This window comes from Gossypium raimondii, chromosome 5 (genome assembly GCF_025698545.1).
Source record: "Gossypium raimondii isolate GPD5lz chromosome 5, ASM2569854v1, whole genome shotgun sequence".
Lineage (NCBI taxonomy): Eukaryota > Viridiplantae > Streptophyta > Magnoliopsida > Malvales > Malvaceae > Gossypium > Gossypium raimondii.
The window spans coordinates 56,142,874-56,162,016 of NC_068569.1; the positions used below are offsets into that span (position 1 = coordinate 56,142,874).

The 19,143-nt window shown below is 28.8% G+C and overlaps 1 protein-coding gene across 1 annotated transcript; it reads right to left on the bottom strand.

The window, feature by feature from the left end:
- Positions 1–3,526: 3,526 nt before the first annotated feature.
- Positions 3,527–6,224, bottom strand: LOC105768519 (scarecrow-like protein 5). The gene is made up of 2 exons (XM_012588474.2): positions 6,078–6,224; positions 3,527–5,495 (listed from the first exon to the last, which is right to left on the bottom strand). Exon 2 carries the CDS (start codon positions 5,354–5,356, stop codon positions 3,830–3,832), a length of 1,527 nt encoding a protein of 508 aa, XP_012443928.1. The 5' UTR covers positions 5,357–5,495; positions 6,078–6,224; the 3' UTR covers positions 3,527–3,829.
- Between the last annotated feature and the right edge of the window lie 12,919 nt (positions 6,225–19,143).

The window sequence follows — 19,143 nt, forward strand, 5'->3', positions numbered from 1 at the left end:
AACATTAACATTCAACATTTATACATTGTGTCGATTCTAAAATCTAACACTCACGTTTACACATTGCATAACTTGATTTTTCTTTTCAATTTTAAAATTAACTCTTAATGTCACAAATAAAAGTAAAAGCGCAAAAGAGATAGAGAGACTAAGTTACACAATTTATAAATGTCGAGGGTTAAATTTTTTGAAATCAAGATTAAATTGTTACGATGCATAAATATTGAAAATTAAAATTATTATTATGTCAATTTTAAAATTATCAAATTATCTCGCTGTTAATAATTTAATAATCGATGATCAGAAAAAAATCAAATAATTAGATGATAAAAAGAAATTGTATTCCTTAATTGGATTGCATGTTAGAACCAAATCATATACCAACTTTTTGCATATTTAATAATGAAAAACAGAGTTGGGGACCACTTTATTTAAACCTTGCATTATTTTATTTTTAATATTTGAATTAATTTTTAAATACTTTTTAGATTTGTAAACAGGTTGGTTGAAGTTTTTAGGCATGCTGTTGTTGTCTACTTTGGTGTTACAAATGAAGCTTATGGTACAGATTAAGCCTAGCTGGCTAGGGTCCAACTCATAAAGTTGATTATTTAAAAATTATTGGTTAACTCAAGGTTTCATTATAAGGTAATTTGTAAAAGTCGTGGATTTAGCTTTTGTACTTTAATTTGTTTTTTTTTTGGTTTATGTGTTTTGAAATTTTAAAATTTTAGTTTACAATAAACGGAAACGGTTAAATTTATTAGGTTTTACTATTTTCAAAATCTAATGTGACAAATATATTATCATATGTGTAATGTCATGTCAGTTTGTTATTTCTACATATTGCTCGCTAAAAATCCAATTAATGGATTAACAATTATTGTTTTGTGCCAAAACTGAAATTTTAAAATTCGAAAAGTATAAGGACTTAGAATGATCTAATTGGAGACTATAGACTAAATTTACAACTGTACGAATAGTACAAAACTGGTAATAGAATTTACAAATGGATATAGTTGCTATGGTTTGAGCTCTGATTAAAATTTCAAAATTCGAAAAGTACATTGAGTAAAATTGATCAGATTAAAGTATAGGAACTAAATCTACAACTTTTAGAAAGTACAAGGACTAATAGTATAATTTTAACCCTAATTCAATTTATTGGTGAAAGTACCATGGAGGCACCTATATTAGGAGTCAAATTGCATTTTGTCCCCTTTATTAAAAAATGGGCAAATTAATCTCCGTATACGTTAGATCAAAGAGCAAATTGGTCATTCTATTAACAATTCCATCAATTCCCGTTGTTAAAAACTAGTCCATGTACGTTAGCATGAGGTACACATGACACACCACGTATCATTGTTTGGCTATTCCATTAACTACATCAGTTTTTAACTATATAAATGGATGAAACGTTTAACACAAAAGATCAGTTTGCTCTTCGATCTAACATACATGGACTAATTCGCCCATTTTCTTAATAGATGGAGCAAAATGCAATCTAACCCCTAATACTGATACTTTTACCCATCATATCATTTATAGGATTTCTTGAAGTTTCCAAATACTAAACTCTTAAACCTATTCAAGACCTTGAAATTTGAGTTAATAATAATAATAATAATAATAATAATAATAATAATAAAGTACAACCCAATGTTCTAAATAATTTTCTAAAATTGATTAAACAACTTTATTGTAGTTAGATTGGTATAAATTTTGGTGTAAAGTGAAAGCAAGGTCCAATGCTTACATGTAGTTCATTAAAAAGAGATTGGCTTATACTCACCTTCTTATTTTAAAGATATTTAATGATTTGGCCTGCAAATTCTTTTATGGTATTATAAATGTAAAAATGTTGGAAAATTAAGTATTTTAGCTAATTTTGTGCACCATAATTATAATAGTTTTCATAAAATAAAAATTTAAAATATATACTTATAAATTAAATAATATATACCTCGACACATCTCGAGTGTTAGAAACTTAAAATTTACAAATAATTTCAATTTGATCCTAATTCTAAAAATTCAAAGAAATATATAAAATAAATACTTTTTAAAAATATAATAATAAATTTAAATTTTATATTAATTTAATATTAAATAAAATAAAATCTCTCACCCCAACCCCATTTAAACTGAAAATTTATTATAGTCGGGTATTCTCTATGTAGTTTACCTTAAATTGAACTCGATTACTTAATTAGATGGGTTTATTTTGGATTGAGGTAATTTGAGTTTTAAAATTTTAATTTATTTGCTATTAAGTCCATTTTAAGTTTGGGTTATTTTATATTTAGTTCAATTTCAAATTTAAATCATCTTAAGTTTAAACTATTTCATATTTCTAGAGCTTTCTTTTTAGAATAATATCGAGATGAGGTAATGGAATTCCCATGGATGTAAGGGAGGCACTCGAGGGGCCGGTAGGGACTTAGCCCTCTTAAAATAAAAAGTTGTATGTTTGACCCTTTAAATTTTATAAAATTATAAGTTAATACATAATAAAATTACACTTTAACCCTTCAAATATAATAAAATTTTAATTTTATTCAGTAACAAAATAATGAAATTATATTTTAACTCTTCTACGCGAAAACAAATTTCGGATTTCACCCTAAAACTATAAGTGCATAAATGCCGGTTTCCCTGTTAGAGAACACGTTGAGAGGGTATTTCGTGATCCCAAAGCTGTTAACATTACGAGGGAAAACACAATCATAGTGAACCCAATGTGATCCATTAGCCATGATATAATGGTCCCATTTTTCATTTTTGTTAAAACATTTATGCACATAGGAAGATAATATCTCTAAAAATTCTCCAATTATATAAAAAGATTTTAAAATATTGAACTCACTCGTATTAAAGACATATTTGTTTCTAACACTCATCAAAACTGTTATCAATGAAGAAAAGCTTAATCATAATGAACATATGATAAGAACTTAATAACCATGATACAATGGTTTAATGTTTCGTTTTTCTTGAAATATTCATGTTTTATGCATATTTGAGTACGAGCATGGAAATATGACTTCTAAGGACTTTTCAAATAAATGAAATACTTTAAAATAATTGAACATACATGTATTGAACAGTAAAAGTGTCATGGAAGCCCTTATATTAAAAGTTGGATAGCATTTTACTCTCTCTATTTAAAAAAATGGTAGATTCATCCTTGTATATTAGATCAGAGTAAATTGGTGTTTCTGTTAAAAATTCCATCCATTTCTATAGTTAAAAATTGATTCTTATATATTAGCATGAGGTACATGTGACACATTATGTGTCACTGTTTGGTTATTATGTTAGCATTCTAGTTTTTAAGGGTAAAATTGAATAAAAATTTTTAACAAAAAGACCAGTTTGCTCATTGGTCTAATATACAAAGACTAATTTACCTATTTTTTAATAGAAAAATCAAAATGCAATTAGACACCTAGTGCATGAGTCTCCATAACATTTTTACCTATGTTGGACAGATGTACCAGTATCCAACACCCACCCAGACCAAATTTTGAGTAACATAGCCTGATATAATTGGGCCAGTAGCCATGAATGGGGCCATCAAAGCTTTGGTTACACACATTGATGAATGATTCTCATGTAACAATATCTACAAATCTGATTGCTAATGGCTTTGTTTGAAAACTAAAGGCAAAGAAGAGACTGCGAGTAAGCTAATTCAAGCGTTTGGATGGCCAGAAAATACAATAGGAAAAAAGGGTATGATCCCAGAAATGAGAGAAAGAGCTTGTTCATCCACAGAGAAATCCCTTTTTCTCAAACTATCCTAATAAACAGCTACTTTATCTTGGTTAGCATCTCCATGCACAAGAAGCAACTATAGCTCGATTCATCCAGCCAAGAAGAAGAACCCCATCTTTATCGTCAAGCGTGTACTTATCACAGTAGCTTTGAAGCAGAGATTTAATGGTGGAATTGACAAATGAGCTTAATGGAAAGGGTTTAAAGCCAGCCATTATAAACCTTGATCTCCATTTCCCTAAAAGTTCATGTCGTTCGACTCTCTCAGGTCCTTCGCATGCTATAATGTTGACAATCTCCCGTGCCAGACAGTGCTGTTCAACATTGATCCGCTCCTTGTGATCCCTCGGTAGACTAACATCGATCGATTCAAAGATGGGTAAGAAATGGTTCATTGTCTCTAGGAAACGGGGAACGAATGGGGCGGTATTCGTGTTTGCTTCTTGCTCGACGAGCGTCACCACCTTTGGAGACAAACTCTTTGCCAACCTCAACAGTCTGTCCCGATGGTTCTGAGCGCCCACGCTTTCGTCTGGCATGTGGTGCAGCATCATAGCGAAGTTTACAGCAACGGCTTCACCAGGCTGAATTCTGAGGTTTTCGAATTGAACATCAGTAGCAGAAATAGCAGCGGCATGGAACTCGAACGGTACCTTACACAATTCCGCGACCTTGCTCAGTCTTTGCCTCACAATTTCAAGTCCTCCTCCTCTGGCATATGCTGATGTAGAATCATCAATACCTGTGATACGTATACTTGGAGGTCCACCTGGCCGAGCAGCAAGAGCAGGGATTAAGGTCAGCCATTGGCTTCCTTGTGCTATTTGGAAATCAATAATATGGACTCTACTTTCATCTTTCATGGCTTCTGCAATCGCCCCGTTTGCAGACATATACCCGAACTTGAAATACGGGCAGATTTCATAGAGTATGTGCATGTACGAAAGCAGTTCAGAACTAGCAGGCTCTTTGCATCTTAGGGATTTGTAGATAGAACTTCCTGAAGAGGCCAACCTTGCAACAAGCCCTTCCAACATGTAGGCTCCTAATCGTTGCTTCGGTTCACCTGAAACCGACACCATTTGACGCAATTGTGTCATCAAGCAGTCAGTCAGATGCATATCTTTATTTTCTATAGCTTTAGCACAAGCACAAAGAAGTTCTTTCAGGTCCCCTTGGGCGATCATCTCCATCATGTACTTCCACCTCTCTGATTCGATGGAGACTTCAGTCGATCTGCCAGAAGCCATGATAGCATGAACGTCGATATTATCAGAATCAGTTCCTAGCATTGCAGTTTCCAACTGTCTTATCATGTGGCTCAAGTCGTGTTCATTGTCTGTTACACAAGAATTACTTACAGGTGAACATGTATTGTCTGGGGAACGACGCAGGTCCATCGGGCAAGAGTTGTTTGGTTGCGAAACCGGACTGCCGTTTGGTGAGAAACTGGCTGTAGAAGAAGAATTCTGCACACCAGACGATGAATCAAGGGTGCAGTATTGTTCCAATTTGGGAGGCCAACAATTGGACTCCATTTCTTGCACCGTAACTTTATGATTCTGAGACGTTTGCATCAGTGAAACTCCTTCGATTCACCGCAACCAATCAATAGACGACAACAAGAGAGAAACACCGGAAAACTTATAGGATAAAACCCCCTTTGGATTTATTGCTTTAATGGCAGCAAAAGCACCTCACTTTGAAAGCCAACACCTAGCAAAATCAAATAGCAAAAATTCACCTTCAATTCAAACCCCCAAAAATCTTCACCAAAAGCATGCTTATTTATTGCTATTTTTCCTATGAACAAAACAGTTTATTCATTGAAAAAGACAAAATCATAACTGGATACATGCAACAAGCCTTTGAGAATGAAACAAAAATAGAAAAAAGAAGAGAGGGAAAAGCTAAAAAGTTCTATGTGACATTATAACAAACACCTTCCCTACAATAAAAGACAAAGAATCAAATATTCATCATATAGGGTCAAGCTACAAGATTTATGATTAAATCTCATATAAATAAAACAAATAAAGCAGTGGTTGAAGAAGAAACACGGTTAACTTTCAAATAGCCATGAACTTAAAGATTATAGCTTTACAATCACGATACATATTAGCTAAAAAAACCGAACAATTACCATAAAACGAACCCATTTCAAACACAAAATCACCACAAAAAAGAAGAGCTTTTAAGTATTCTAACAAATCAAAAGAAGAATAGAACAAAAGTTTGTAAATTTCAATACAAAATATACAACTAAGGGTTTTTTTTTTCCCTTTCTTTCTTGCATACCTTATTGGGTTGAGCACAGCTTTCAAAGAAGAAAGATCTGAGGAGAATCCAAAACTGAAACTGCCATGTCCATAATCTCTTAACATGTGCAGTCTGCACCTACCTTAACATTATAACAATCTTTCATTAACAGAATGACATTCTTCATTGTCATTATTACATAACTGCCACTGACAAATAATGTGATCTTTGTTGGTAAAATTGCCATAGAGGCACTTGTATTAGGGGTGAGATTATATTTTTAACTCTCTACTAAAAAATGGGTAAATTAATCTATATAGGTTAGATCAAAGAGTAAAATGGTGGTCCTATTAAAATTTTCATCAATTTTTATGGTTAAAAACTGATATCTATATATCAACATGAGGTACATGTGGTATGCCACGTGTAACTATCTAATTATTCAGTCACCCATACTAGTTTTTAATAATAGAAATGAAATAGTTTTTTTTATCAAAAAGGATTAGTTTGCTATATGATCTCTGTATAAGGACTAATTTATCCATTTTTAGTAAATGGGATAAAATACAATTTAACTACTAGTACAAAGAACTTTATGGTAGTTTTAATGATTTTTGTCCAACCCTCTTTGAATTATGTCACCATCTACTATGTAATATATATATATATATTAATAAAAAATTGGGTAAACTATAAAAATAGTCACTTTTTTTTGTTTCAGATTACATTTTAGTCACTTATGTTTGAAATGTTACGTTTTAGTCACTTACATTATCGTTTTGTTACGAAGTAATCACTCTACCGTTAAGCTTTGTTACCTCCCTGACGAAGATTGTACGTGGCAATCCAAATGGGTTTTAAATGTCAACTTGGATGTCCTACGTGGCAGTTCAAATTAAATTTATTTAATTAAAAACCTATTTTCATCCCAACAACTGGACATCCAAATTGACATGTAAAACTCATTTGGACTGTCACGTAGGACTACCATTAGGGAGGTAACGAAGTTTAACGGTAAAGTGAACACTTCATAACAAAACGATAACGTAAGTGATTGAATGTAATATTTCAAACATAAGTGACTAAAATGTAATCTGAGGCAAATAAAAGTGACTATTTTTGTAGTTTACCCTAAAAAATTATATGAATTAGAAAGGGTAAACTACCAAAATAGTCACTTTTGTTTCCCTCAAGTTATATTTTAGTCACTTATATTTGAAATGTTACGTTTTGGTCACTTATGTTAACATGTTGTAACATTTTAGTCATTCAGCCATTAATTGTAGTTAACGGTGTAATGGTAAGTTGACGTGACTCATTAAATCATCACTTCAAATAAAAATTTTAGGTTAAATTATACAATTGGTCCTCATATTTTTTTTCATTTTGAGCAATTTATTTATTTATGTTCTTTTAACTTTTTTATTTATTTTCCATTCTCTTTTGCTTCTCCCTCTATTTTCCTCCCTTCTCCATCTCTTTTAACGTAAAAGAATTTTTTTCTCAAAACGAAAAAAATATAAGGACCAATTGTATAATTTAACCTAAAATTTTTGTTTGAAATGATAATTTAACGTGCCACGTCAGCTTATCGTTACATCGTTAACGACAATTAACACCCCGTGACTAAAATGTTACAACATGATAATATAAGTGACTAAAACGTAACATTTCAAACATAAGTAACTAAAATGTAACTCGAGGGAAACAAAAGTAACTATTTTGGTAGTTTACCCGAATTAGAAATAAGTATTTAGTTAAAATGGTAAATCTAATATATTAAACATTGCTAGAAATTCTATTACACATGTATGCGTGTGAAAACCACACAAATTTAGAAAACAAATGTCATTTAAAATCACATAAAATAAATAATGAAACGTATGTTTTGAAACTAATTAATAATAATTAATAACACATGAAATATGTATATTATTAAAATAAAAAATTAGATTAAATTGTTTATCATGGTGTTGTCATTAATCTTGAGTCGGTGTCGAGTTAACTTGTAACACCAACTCAATCAAATACATTATTAATATGGTAATAAAGTGTGCATAATAAAATTAAAATGCATAAAATATATATATATATAAAAACTTTAGTTGAATGGTAAATTAAATGTTTAATTCAAGTAATTGGTGTGAGGGTATCTGATTGAGTTGGTATCACCCTCAACTGGGTCACCAACTCGGTTAGGAAAGTTACAGAAATACACTTCCACAGTTAAAAAAGTTATATTATGTGAGGGTATTTTAGTTTTTTTATTTAAAAAATCAATATAAATACGTTTATGGTGGGATTTAAACCCAAACCAATTGCATTAGTAAAAACTTAATGTACCACTCAATCAAAACTTTATTTTAATATTTCTTTACATTTTAATTTTATTATGCACACATTATTATTTCCATTAATTATATATTTATACTTACTATTATTTAAGCTATTTATTGAGTTGGTATCACCCTTAACTGGGTCACCAAATTGGTTAGAAAAATTACGGAAATGTCATTTCGTAATTAAAATAAGTTATATTATTTAAGGTACTTTAATATTTTATTTTAAAAATAATAAAAATATGCATATGGTAAAATTGAACTCAAACCAATGCATTAGTAAAATTTTTTTACCACCCAGCTAAAGTTTTATTATTATATATTTTTATACATTTTAATTTTAACACATTTTATTAATAATGTGTTTGATTGATTCTTTGTCACAAGTTAACTGGACATCGACTCAAGATTAATGACAACACAATTAATATTATACATATTTCACGTGTTATTATTAATTAGTTTCAAACCATACGTTTCATTATTTATCATATGCTACTTTTAAACACACATTTGTATTTTAAAATTTTGATTCCACGTGCATACGCGTGTAATAAGATTTCTATATTTTGCAAAAGAATCCTGCATATTTATTGAAAATTTAATTTATTAAAATTTTAAATGAGGGACAAAGATTGTAAAATTAAAAGTAAATGGATTATATTCAACCTTGGGTCGCTTTCTTGTGGCATTTAAAAGGATAAAAACAAATATTTTGTGAACCAACAAAGTCAGCACCAAACTTATTTTATTATTAATCTTTTAGTCCTTATCACTTTGAATTTTTTTATTTTGCTCCAATTTTGAAATTATTTGTGAAATGATGTTGCTCTCATGGCATAATTGAAAATGTCAACTGCTTTTTTAATGTTGAATTATTTTGTACGACGGATTGTACGGATAGAAAAGTCTAAAATTACGACCCAATAATTTAATAAAAATAAGTAACCATTTGATGATTATAATAATCAATCACATCAATTTTAAATACCTTGTGAAACATGATTTAAAGTCTTAAAAAATTACTTCTAGAACTTCTACCATTTCATATGTAAGACAAGAAAATGTATTTTTAAATTGGAGGTCGGATTATATTTTATTTTCTTTACTTAAAAAATAGATAAATTAATTTCTGTATCTTAGATCAACGAGTAAACTGGTCGTTCTGTTAAAAAATTCAACAATTTCTGTTGTTAAAAACTGATTCTTATATGTTGACATGAGATACACGTGGCACGTTACATGTCACTATCTGGTTGTTTCGTTAACTGCACCAATTTTTAATAAGAAATGGACAAATGTCATCATATTCATGTTATTCTTTGTCATAATTATTTTCAAACTAATATATTTTTGAAAATTTTAATATTTTATTTTATTTAAATTTAGACTGATTTAATTTATTTTAATTATTGAATTTTGGATTTAAATCATTACAAATTAAATATAAAGGGAAAAGTTTTATTTAATCTAAAATTAAGGCGTATTTAAACATCATAAAGTAATTGGATCAAAGCGTAATTACTACTCCATTTTTAGACCACAGAGTGCAACTATATTACAATATCGTATGTCATGTGGGGATGTTGAGGAGTATAAATTGTTACATAATTAGGTAATTTTAATTTTTTAAAATTTTAATTATTATAAAAAAATATCAATAATATTTGAAAAAGAAAAAAATCTAAATAAGTAACAAAACGTAAAATTAAAACATCGTATGCAATATGTTAGTTTAAAAGAGTATTCGACAATATGATTACTAATAAAATTAATAAGAAAAATAAATATCTACTGGAGCGAGTCTAGTAACTAATCATCTGCATTCTGTAGGCCTATTAAGAGGTAGATGCTGGCCACGAGTTTTAAAGTTACTCCATACTCAATGCGAAGATCGAACCCTTGACCACTGGTTATTAGTTAAGTATAAATAATTAATAATAAATACTATGTAATTTAATCAAAATTAATATAATTATTTATCATAAATAATATTTAACTTATTTAATTATTTGTAAGTCAAAATGTATCAAAATTATCTCTCGTCAATAAAAATTTCAAATTATTTAACGAAATTAGTAAAATAACAAATAATTATATTTAAAAAATGAGATACATGTCCTAAAATTAAAATAAGTACAAATTGATTAAAATATATTATGTAAATAAAAATTTCATAAATTAATTTATAATAAATTGTTTATATATTTTGAATTTTACACAATATTTTAAAATTTACACAATATTATGGACTTTGAAAATGCCTTATATAATTTAATTATCACTTTGGACTCAATTATATAATTTATCTAATTAAATAATACTCCAAAAGAATTAATTAATTTTCAAGTCATCTCTCGATTTGTTGAAAAATGTATTTATTGTAAATAGTAATATATACAATCTATTTTTCATTTATCATTTTCAACCATACATTCAAACAATTTTTATTATGCGATTCGTATAGAGTTATGATAAAAAAAGGGGGACTAATCTGACATATATAATTGGGGATTGAATAAATTGTAATTAAGTTCTGTCTCTTTATGTATTAATTACAAAGTTATTCAGTCATGGAGTCAGTCCACTAAAGTACCATAACTGATCTCTGTATTATAAACCATTATGAAAGTTACTTGTATCAAGCTTTTATCCAATGACCTTGTTATGTGTTTTATCCTCATAGGATAACGTTGTTCCCTTTAGGTTAACTTTGTTCAACTAATTCGATCCATTTTATCTCATGATCACCATTGTATCTTTCGCGATGAAAACGATCATAACTTACAAATAGTAATGGTTAGTCATTCATCCTAGACGAATGATTAGTGTCCACATTCCATTTTCATAATCCATATAACGTCAGTGCCAATGAGAGGATATTATTTACTCTTTTATTTGAGTTATGAATTTTATTATTGTAAGTGAAGTCATGTCATGCACAAACCATGTACCCAATGTATCGACATTCGGCCACTACCATGAGAGCTTAGGTTTTCAATACATTAAAGTGCATGAGCTATAAATACATTGCCTATCACTTAGGATTTTGCAAGTCACACTTTCGCAACTGAATAAATCCATAAATGAATCTAGAATGAATTCAGCTTGGGTCCAGTCTGATGCATTATCAATCTAGGCAATCACACCTATGCGTCTGTTTTTTGGAGTCATTTGCTCCAATAGTCAAGACAATCTATCTCCCCAATTGGACATAGAGACATAATAGTCCCTTATTTATTTGAATTAATTGCTCAATTTGATTCTACAAACTACTGGCAATTTAGATTACCTACTAATATGTTTATATAATATAACTTAATATTAGTTTCTTTCCTGTAACATGCACAAGTTAATTGTATTTAATATCATATATATTTTAAATTAGTTATTTTAATTTTAAAATAATAATTGAAAATTTAAGTTTTGAAAAAATATTTAATTTTGTATAATAATTTAATTTTTTAATTATTTAAACAATATTTAATGTATTATTAATTTAAAATACTATTTTAGAATTATTCGTTTTGAAATAAAATTTACAATAGTTTAATTAATCAAACATGTGATAAATTTATTTATTCAATCGGTTTGAAAAATTATTAGTTACGACAAAATCAGTGCACTAAAAATATAAATTCTACCACTTCCCCTGTCGTGTAAATAAGGGCGAAGGGAGGAGAGCATGCAGGGGCCCTGACCCACTAAAATAGAAAATTGTTGTCTTAGTGTTCTAAAAATTTATAAAATTTCAAGCTAACATATGATAAAATTATAGTTTAGTCCCTAAAAATGTTACAATTTTGATTTAATCCTTTCAAAAACTATCAATATATGAAATTATATTTTATTTAAAAAATATTAAAATTTTAATTTATTCCTTTAGAAACCTATGCATCAACAAGTTTTACTATTTTATTTAAAGAAAAAAAATATTGATTTTTCCTTTTAGGATTTTCTTTAAGGAAACACAAAAGCAAATGCAAATGGTAGACTTTGGATATGAGCCATGTTCTTTGCCGACCACCGAAGTGCCCTACAAACAATAATTCAAACTTATTCCCTTTGTCCTAATTTGTAGTCTTTTCCTTTTTTTAGTCCCTTTGAATAGGATTGATATATTATTTGGTATTTATATTTGGTTTAAATATTTAATTTGGTATCTGAGTTTTCTTTTTGTCTCAATTTAGTACTTCATGGCTTTAATGTTCTACTTGGTACCTAAATTTTTTCCGTTTAATACTTGAGTTTTTCTTTATCTCGTGCAAGTACCTAAGTTTGACTTCAATGTTCAAATTGGCACCTAAAATTTCCTTTTGTCCCAATTAAGTACCTAATTTTTTTTACTAGAGCACGCATATCAAATATTTATTGAGCCACATGATGTTGTTTAGTTTGTGTACCGAATTAAACATTGAAGCAGAACTCAAGTACTAAATTAAACATTGAAACTAAATATAAGTATCAAATGGAATAATAACATATTGAGATATATTGAATATTCTGTTAATATCCAATTAAGAAAAAAAAACTTTTTGAAAAAATTGCATCAATGAGTAAACTCTTCAAATTAGCCCAATATTTCCTCCCAAATAGTCCAAATCAAATATACAGGAAGTCAAACCTTTCAGCATTTTCTACACCTAAACAAAGAGGGAAAAAAGTAAAAAAGGGAAGCACACACACACACATCCTCAAATCCTTAATGTCTGAATAAAAAAATGTAAAATGTTAGACTTTGATTCTTGCTAAGGTGATTCATCTTCAAAGGAAATCATTTACAAGAACTTTTTAGCATCAATAAAAACAAATCATGATTAAGCACAAAATGAGGAAAAAAAGAAGAAAGAAAGTTGGGTCCTAGTCTTTGTTTTATTTGGTTAAAAGTCTAAGTTTTTAACTATTTTAGGAAGTTGACTTATCAATGCAACCAAGACATGGATCGTAGAACTTTGTTAATTAGTTAATTTTACTGTCCATGTTGAGTGTTTGTGGTTGTTTTTTCCAACAATATCTCGTATCTAAGGTTTGAACTTACATTCTTTTTCTTAAGAGTATAATGTGCTTTACCATTGCACCAAATACTTGTCGGTAATGGTAATTGATGTTAAATAGAAGATGTGAGGTAGAAGGAAAAAAGATGAGAGATTCAAGAGGGAAATGTAAGCATTGCTGCAATTATTTCAGATATTTCTTGGTATGCATAAATGCAATAACGACTAGACAGGAAAAAGGAAGTTGAACTACTTTATTAACGTGGCCATTAACGAATGGTGAATTATTATCATTTTTTACACAATCATTTATGTGGATTATCAATCAATAATTTAAGATTATAAAAAAGTAAAAAAATTAAAAATTATAGAAATTATTGTGTATATATGTTTTATCTATAGGGATTATGGTTTCGATATTTAACCCTTGTGGTATTGCAATAAGTGAGATAGATTGTAAAAATCTATAGTAGTAGGCGCTTGTATCGGTACAACTGGAGTGTTGTAGCGATATCACGGTGCCTTGGTTTCGATCACTTCTATTCAACTCTGAATCATTTTTAAAACCTTTAAATTGCTTAAACTTGATTTAGTAATTTTATAAAAATATTTTTAAAGTTCCAACTCTTTAAATAAGTTCAAAATTTTTTTCTTGTATATGTTCCAGTGACATCTCTCATCTGTACTGGTCGTCGAGACGGATGGGGGATATGACAGGGAGAGGGCTAGTCTGCTAGAGAGAAGAAGTGCTGGGAGGTTCCTCTCCTCCTTTTCCCAATTTAAAATTTGCCCAAGTGGGCCAAAGGCCCAAACCTAAAGTCCAAGTTCATGGGTTTTTTTTTATGATGGATGCCTACTTTTAATATCTATGATCCAAAGGTTTCAAAATTTATGTAGTATATTAAATATATTATTCAAATAATATTTCCACTATAAGATTTTATAGAAATGACCAAAATGCCCTGTATGACCAAATTATCATTTTGCCTCTATTGAGCTTTTCCACAATTTCCTCACTACAATAAGCATTTATCAAATTCAAATCTCACAAATTTATCTTTATCCTATAATATAGACCCATGGGTAGAGATAATTACACCATAGAGATCTAGTGCTCTTAGTGTGGTATTTTTGTCTATGTATACTTGTATTTTTTAAACAAATCGGTTTAATTAAAATATCCATTAATTACATTAATATCCTTTGTATATTGTTTTCAGTGGTTTTTGCATGCAAAGCAAAATGAAAGCAAATATAGACTCATTAATTATCTAATATTTAACTAATATTAAGCGGTATTACCTGGTCGGATTGTAATATGGAAAAACAACCTATATTAGTAGATAATCTAAACATGTTCTTAGTTTAATCAGAAACAAGCAAATTGATTGAAAAACTAATATGGTGTCTATGAAGTCCTATAAGAGAGATACCTTGTCTTGGGTATCGGAGTGGATGACTCCTAGAATATAATGATATAAATGTGACTACCTGGATTGAAGTAAATTGGATAGGACCTAAGTAGCATAAATTCTAGACCCATTTATAGATTTATTCACTTGTTTAATTTATATTGTGACATAGTTTAATCCTGAGTGGATGATGGACTATGTATGCGTGACTCGTACATTTTGCAGTAAATGAAAGCCTAAGTTCAAATAGATAAGGATCCAAAAGCTAGTATGTTAGGTATACAACTTCTGCAGTATGTAGCATCATTCCACAATAGTGGAATTTATATCCCAACTAAAGGGTAAATAATATCCTCTCATCGGCATTACATGTCAGATGAAAAGTAAACATGGTCATATGTCATTTGTCTTTGTGATAAATGATTTAATTACTATTTGATCGTAATTGACTTTCCATGAAGGAAGATGTAATGATGATCGTGAAATAAAATATGATCATATTGGGAGAACAAATTTTATCCCAAAGGAATTAAGACTATCTTATGAGTGTAACACATTTATGACAAGGTCATTGGACGAGCACTTATTAAGTAGATTTCAAAATTGTATATAATAAGGGAGAACCCAATCACGATACTTTAGTGGAATGACTTCGCATCTAAAAAATATTATAATTAATAGGTGAAAAGCTGAAAGTTAATTATAAATTATTTGAGCCTTAATTATATATGCCCAATCGGTCTTTCCACTAGCTCAAGAAAACCATAAATGAATTGTACGTAAAACCAATAGATATAATTGAATGGAAACTGTCACATCCCAAAAATTATGTTAGTAGAATCGAGTTATTAAACCGAGGGTTTGAGTTGGATACCAAAAATTAGGGTTGCAAATAGGTAATTAAAGTATTAAAGTAATACAATTGAGTTTTTATTTTATTAACTAGTTTAAAACCAAATTTAATTTTGAGGTCTAATTTGAAAAAAATGGATTTTAATTGAGTTAGGAACTAATTGGAAATAGAAGAAACATGAAGAGAACAAAAGAGCAAATTGCCCAATTTTTTAAATTAGTCTCTTACAAGGAGAACATCCACAGTCTTCCCTTTCCTTTCAAAACCCCAAACCATTCAAAATTTTTCTAAACCTAAAATCAGAAAGTTTCTTCAAAATCAATTCTTTCTTTCAGATTTATTAACCTCCCAAACACCAAAATAACCCCCAATTTCAAACGAGAATTGCGTTTTATTCCCCAAATTTTCCATTGTTCTTCTTGAGTTCAAATCCCAAATTAGATTTGTAGATCGTTGTTTTCATCGAAGTTGTAACAACCATTTTTCAATGGTGTTAAAAATAGTAGTTTTGGGACCACCATTACGACGAGAGAGTCTATAGATATATTTAATTAATATTTATGAGTTAAATATAGTATAATAGTGAATTGTGGTTTAATATATTTTATTAATTGATCAAGTTAGTCAAGGTACAAGTGGTGCGTACTGAAAGTCAAGTAGTTTTGGAAAATGAGGTATCAGGACCTCATTTCTGTAATTTGAGCCTGTGAATATTTTATTAAATATTTATGGAAATGTTATATTGGTGAATTGAAGACTAATCTAAAAATTTTAGTGATTGAATAGTTAACTAAGGAAAAATGACTAAATCGTAAAAAACATAAAACTTAATCGCATTTGAATTTTATTAATTAAATGGTTTAAAAAGTAAAAGTGGGAGGTTTTATGTTGCAAATGGACTATAATAAATTTAATAGATGGTTGAATATTATTTTATATTATATATTATATATTTTATGTTTTAATTTAATTATTAAAGTGATAATATTAATAAAACAAAAGTAAAACATGTTTCATCTTCTTCATTCTTTCATTTTTCACAACCGAACCACTATTTTTATACCTTAGGAAGCTTTGGTCAAGCTAAGTCCCTTGCATGTAAGCTAATTTTCCACTCGTTTGTTGTAAATTTTATGATTTTGAGATCGTTGTAGCTTAATCTAGCTAGCTCAGAGACTAATTTGTGATACTGTCAAAGTTTTAAAACTTTCCATTGATGTTCTTGAAGCTTTTTAGTTGATAATGGTTTAGTTTGAAGCTTGATGTTGAAATAAGACTATTTTGTAAAATGATTTTGTATAGTTTTTAAATTTAAGAACTAAATTGAAAATATGTTAAATTTGGCATGGTTTCTTGTAAAATTTCAGTATTAAAGGGTCTGATTATAGATTCTTAAGGATTTGGAAATATGAGTTTATAATTTATTGTGAAAATAAGTTAATTTCAATTTTAAGGACAAAATTGAATAAAATATAAACGTTTTGGATAATTTCAAAAGTTCCAATAAAATATTCATAAGCATTAAATGAATTGTTGAAAAGTATTTGGGATTGATAATTGAAATAAAATTACTTTATAGAGTAAGAACGATAGATAATCGAGGAAAAGGAAAAATTACTAATTAATCCTCGATATTACTATCCCTAGAGTTTAGCTCAAGTAAGTTCACATAGTATAGTTACATTTAAATTGTTTTATATTTGATTTGTGAATTTTTAATTGTTTGATAATAGTTTGAATTATGCACAAACTGGTACAACGGCTGAGTTATAAATTATAACACCCCATACCCGATGTAAGGCTCTAAAAATAGGTCTAGTAGTTTTGGGTAAGTTTATCGGGTTCCGAGTGAAAATTAGGAGTTAATCGGGTTTATTAGTGATTTTTTTGAAAATTTAGTTATCTTAATTTCATTTAAAAATCGGTAAATATATTCTGAAAAATAAAAACTATTTTAGAAAAATTAATTTTATGGTTTTAAATATTTTTTGGGTAAAATAAATATTTTGGATCTAATTAGAATTGAAAAATAAATTAAAATGAGGGTTTAATTGAGAGAATTTAAAATATTAACTAAATAGGACCATTTTGCAAAATAAGGGAAATGTAAGAGTGGTTTTATAGGAAATTATCCTTATTTTCGAATTTTGGAGGGAAATGAGTATTTTGTAAAACAAGGGAAATGTGGGAGTGGCTTGATGGCAATTTCCGTAATTTTTGAAAATTAGGTAGGGTTTTTCAATTTTAAAAAAACTGCAACTATTCACATTGCACACCATTTTCACTCGAATTAAGAGCTTTTTCTCTCGTTTTTTTTGCTCATTTTCATAGACCACATATCAGATAATAGATCTAAACTTTTACTCTCTCAAAATTCTCTCCAAAATATCCATAAATGTTTTTCAAAGTTGAACAAAAGTCATCCGAAATTTCTTCAATGATCTTGATTCAATCTTCTAAATTGATGATTTGAGATCAATTGAACGTAATTCTCAACTCTAAATTGATTTTTAAGTTGTTTTCAATCATTATTTGCTATTTGAATTGTTTAAACTAGATTTTCAAGTTTTGATTTCTTCTTTCTTGAACATGGAACTCAACAATGGTGAATCCATAATTTTGAGTTGGAATCCAAGTTTTAATGGATGTCTAAACTCAAAATATGTTTATTAAGAGGTTTTTAATCATAAAACAAGAGATCAAATTCGTTTGGTTGATCAATTTTGATAAATTTATTTTTAATTAAGAAATAAAATTATCACTAGTCTTTTTGGATTTGACTCTACTCATTGCTATCTAAAAACTTATATTTTGAGTAGGAATTTATTTTTGGCGATCTCGACAACCATACATAATCTTCTAGTGAGTGTTGAAGCATTTGGTTAATCATCTTTCTCACTCAAGCTTTTCATACGCTTTTTAAACTCCATTCATATCTTATCTTTGAATTGAGCTATAGTTGTTAGTTGATGCCTCTAAACATTCAAATTCTTGTTGGAGATACCCAACTTTCATTTGCAACCATGTAGAAATCTCATTCCTTATTTTCCAAAATAAAGCTCTGATACCACAATGACATCACTTGAATTTGTGGATGATAATTTAAAAAAACGATAAATGTGGAAATAGGAGAATCATTAACACAGGATTGATAGGGTAGAAAAGAAAGAAAAATTAGAGAGATAATTGTTGCAAGCATCTCCTCAATTGAAAGAATACGTGTCATGTATATTAGCAGACCATCACTTAGTACAACATCATACAGGTCTTATTTATTGTTAATATTTTTGTCTATAGAACTAATTTTGACAGTGGCTTAGTTGTGATCTTAATACGATATTTTAAAATGATTTTTTAAATATTTTTTTCGAAAAACTAAGTCGACAAAGCAAAATCAACTAAATATTTTAGATAAATTGTTTTGAGAATGTATATTTTAGCATTCTTAATAGAGTTTAAACATAAAATATTTGTTTAAAAAATATCTCAAAAGTGATCTACATAAAA

Bases quoted from the DNA above. Each gene is read 5' to 3' on its own strand.
- LOC105768519 (XM_012588474.2), bottom strand. From the start codon at position 5,356: ATGCAAACGTCTCAGAATCATAAAGTTACGGTGCAAGAAATGGAGTCC.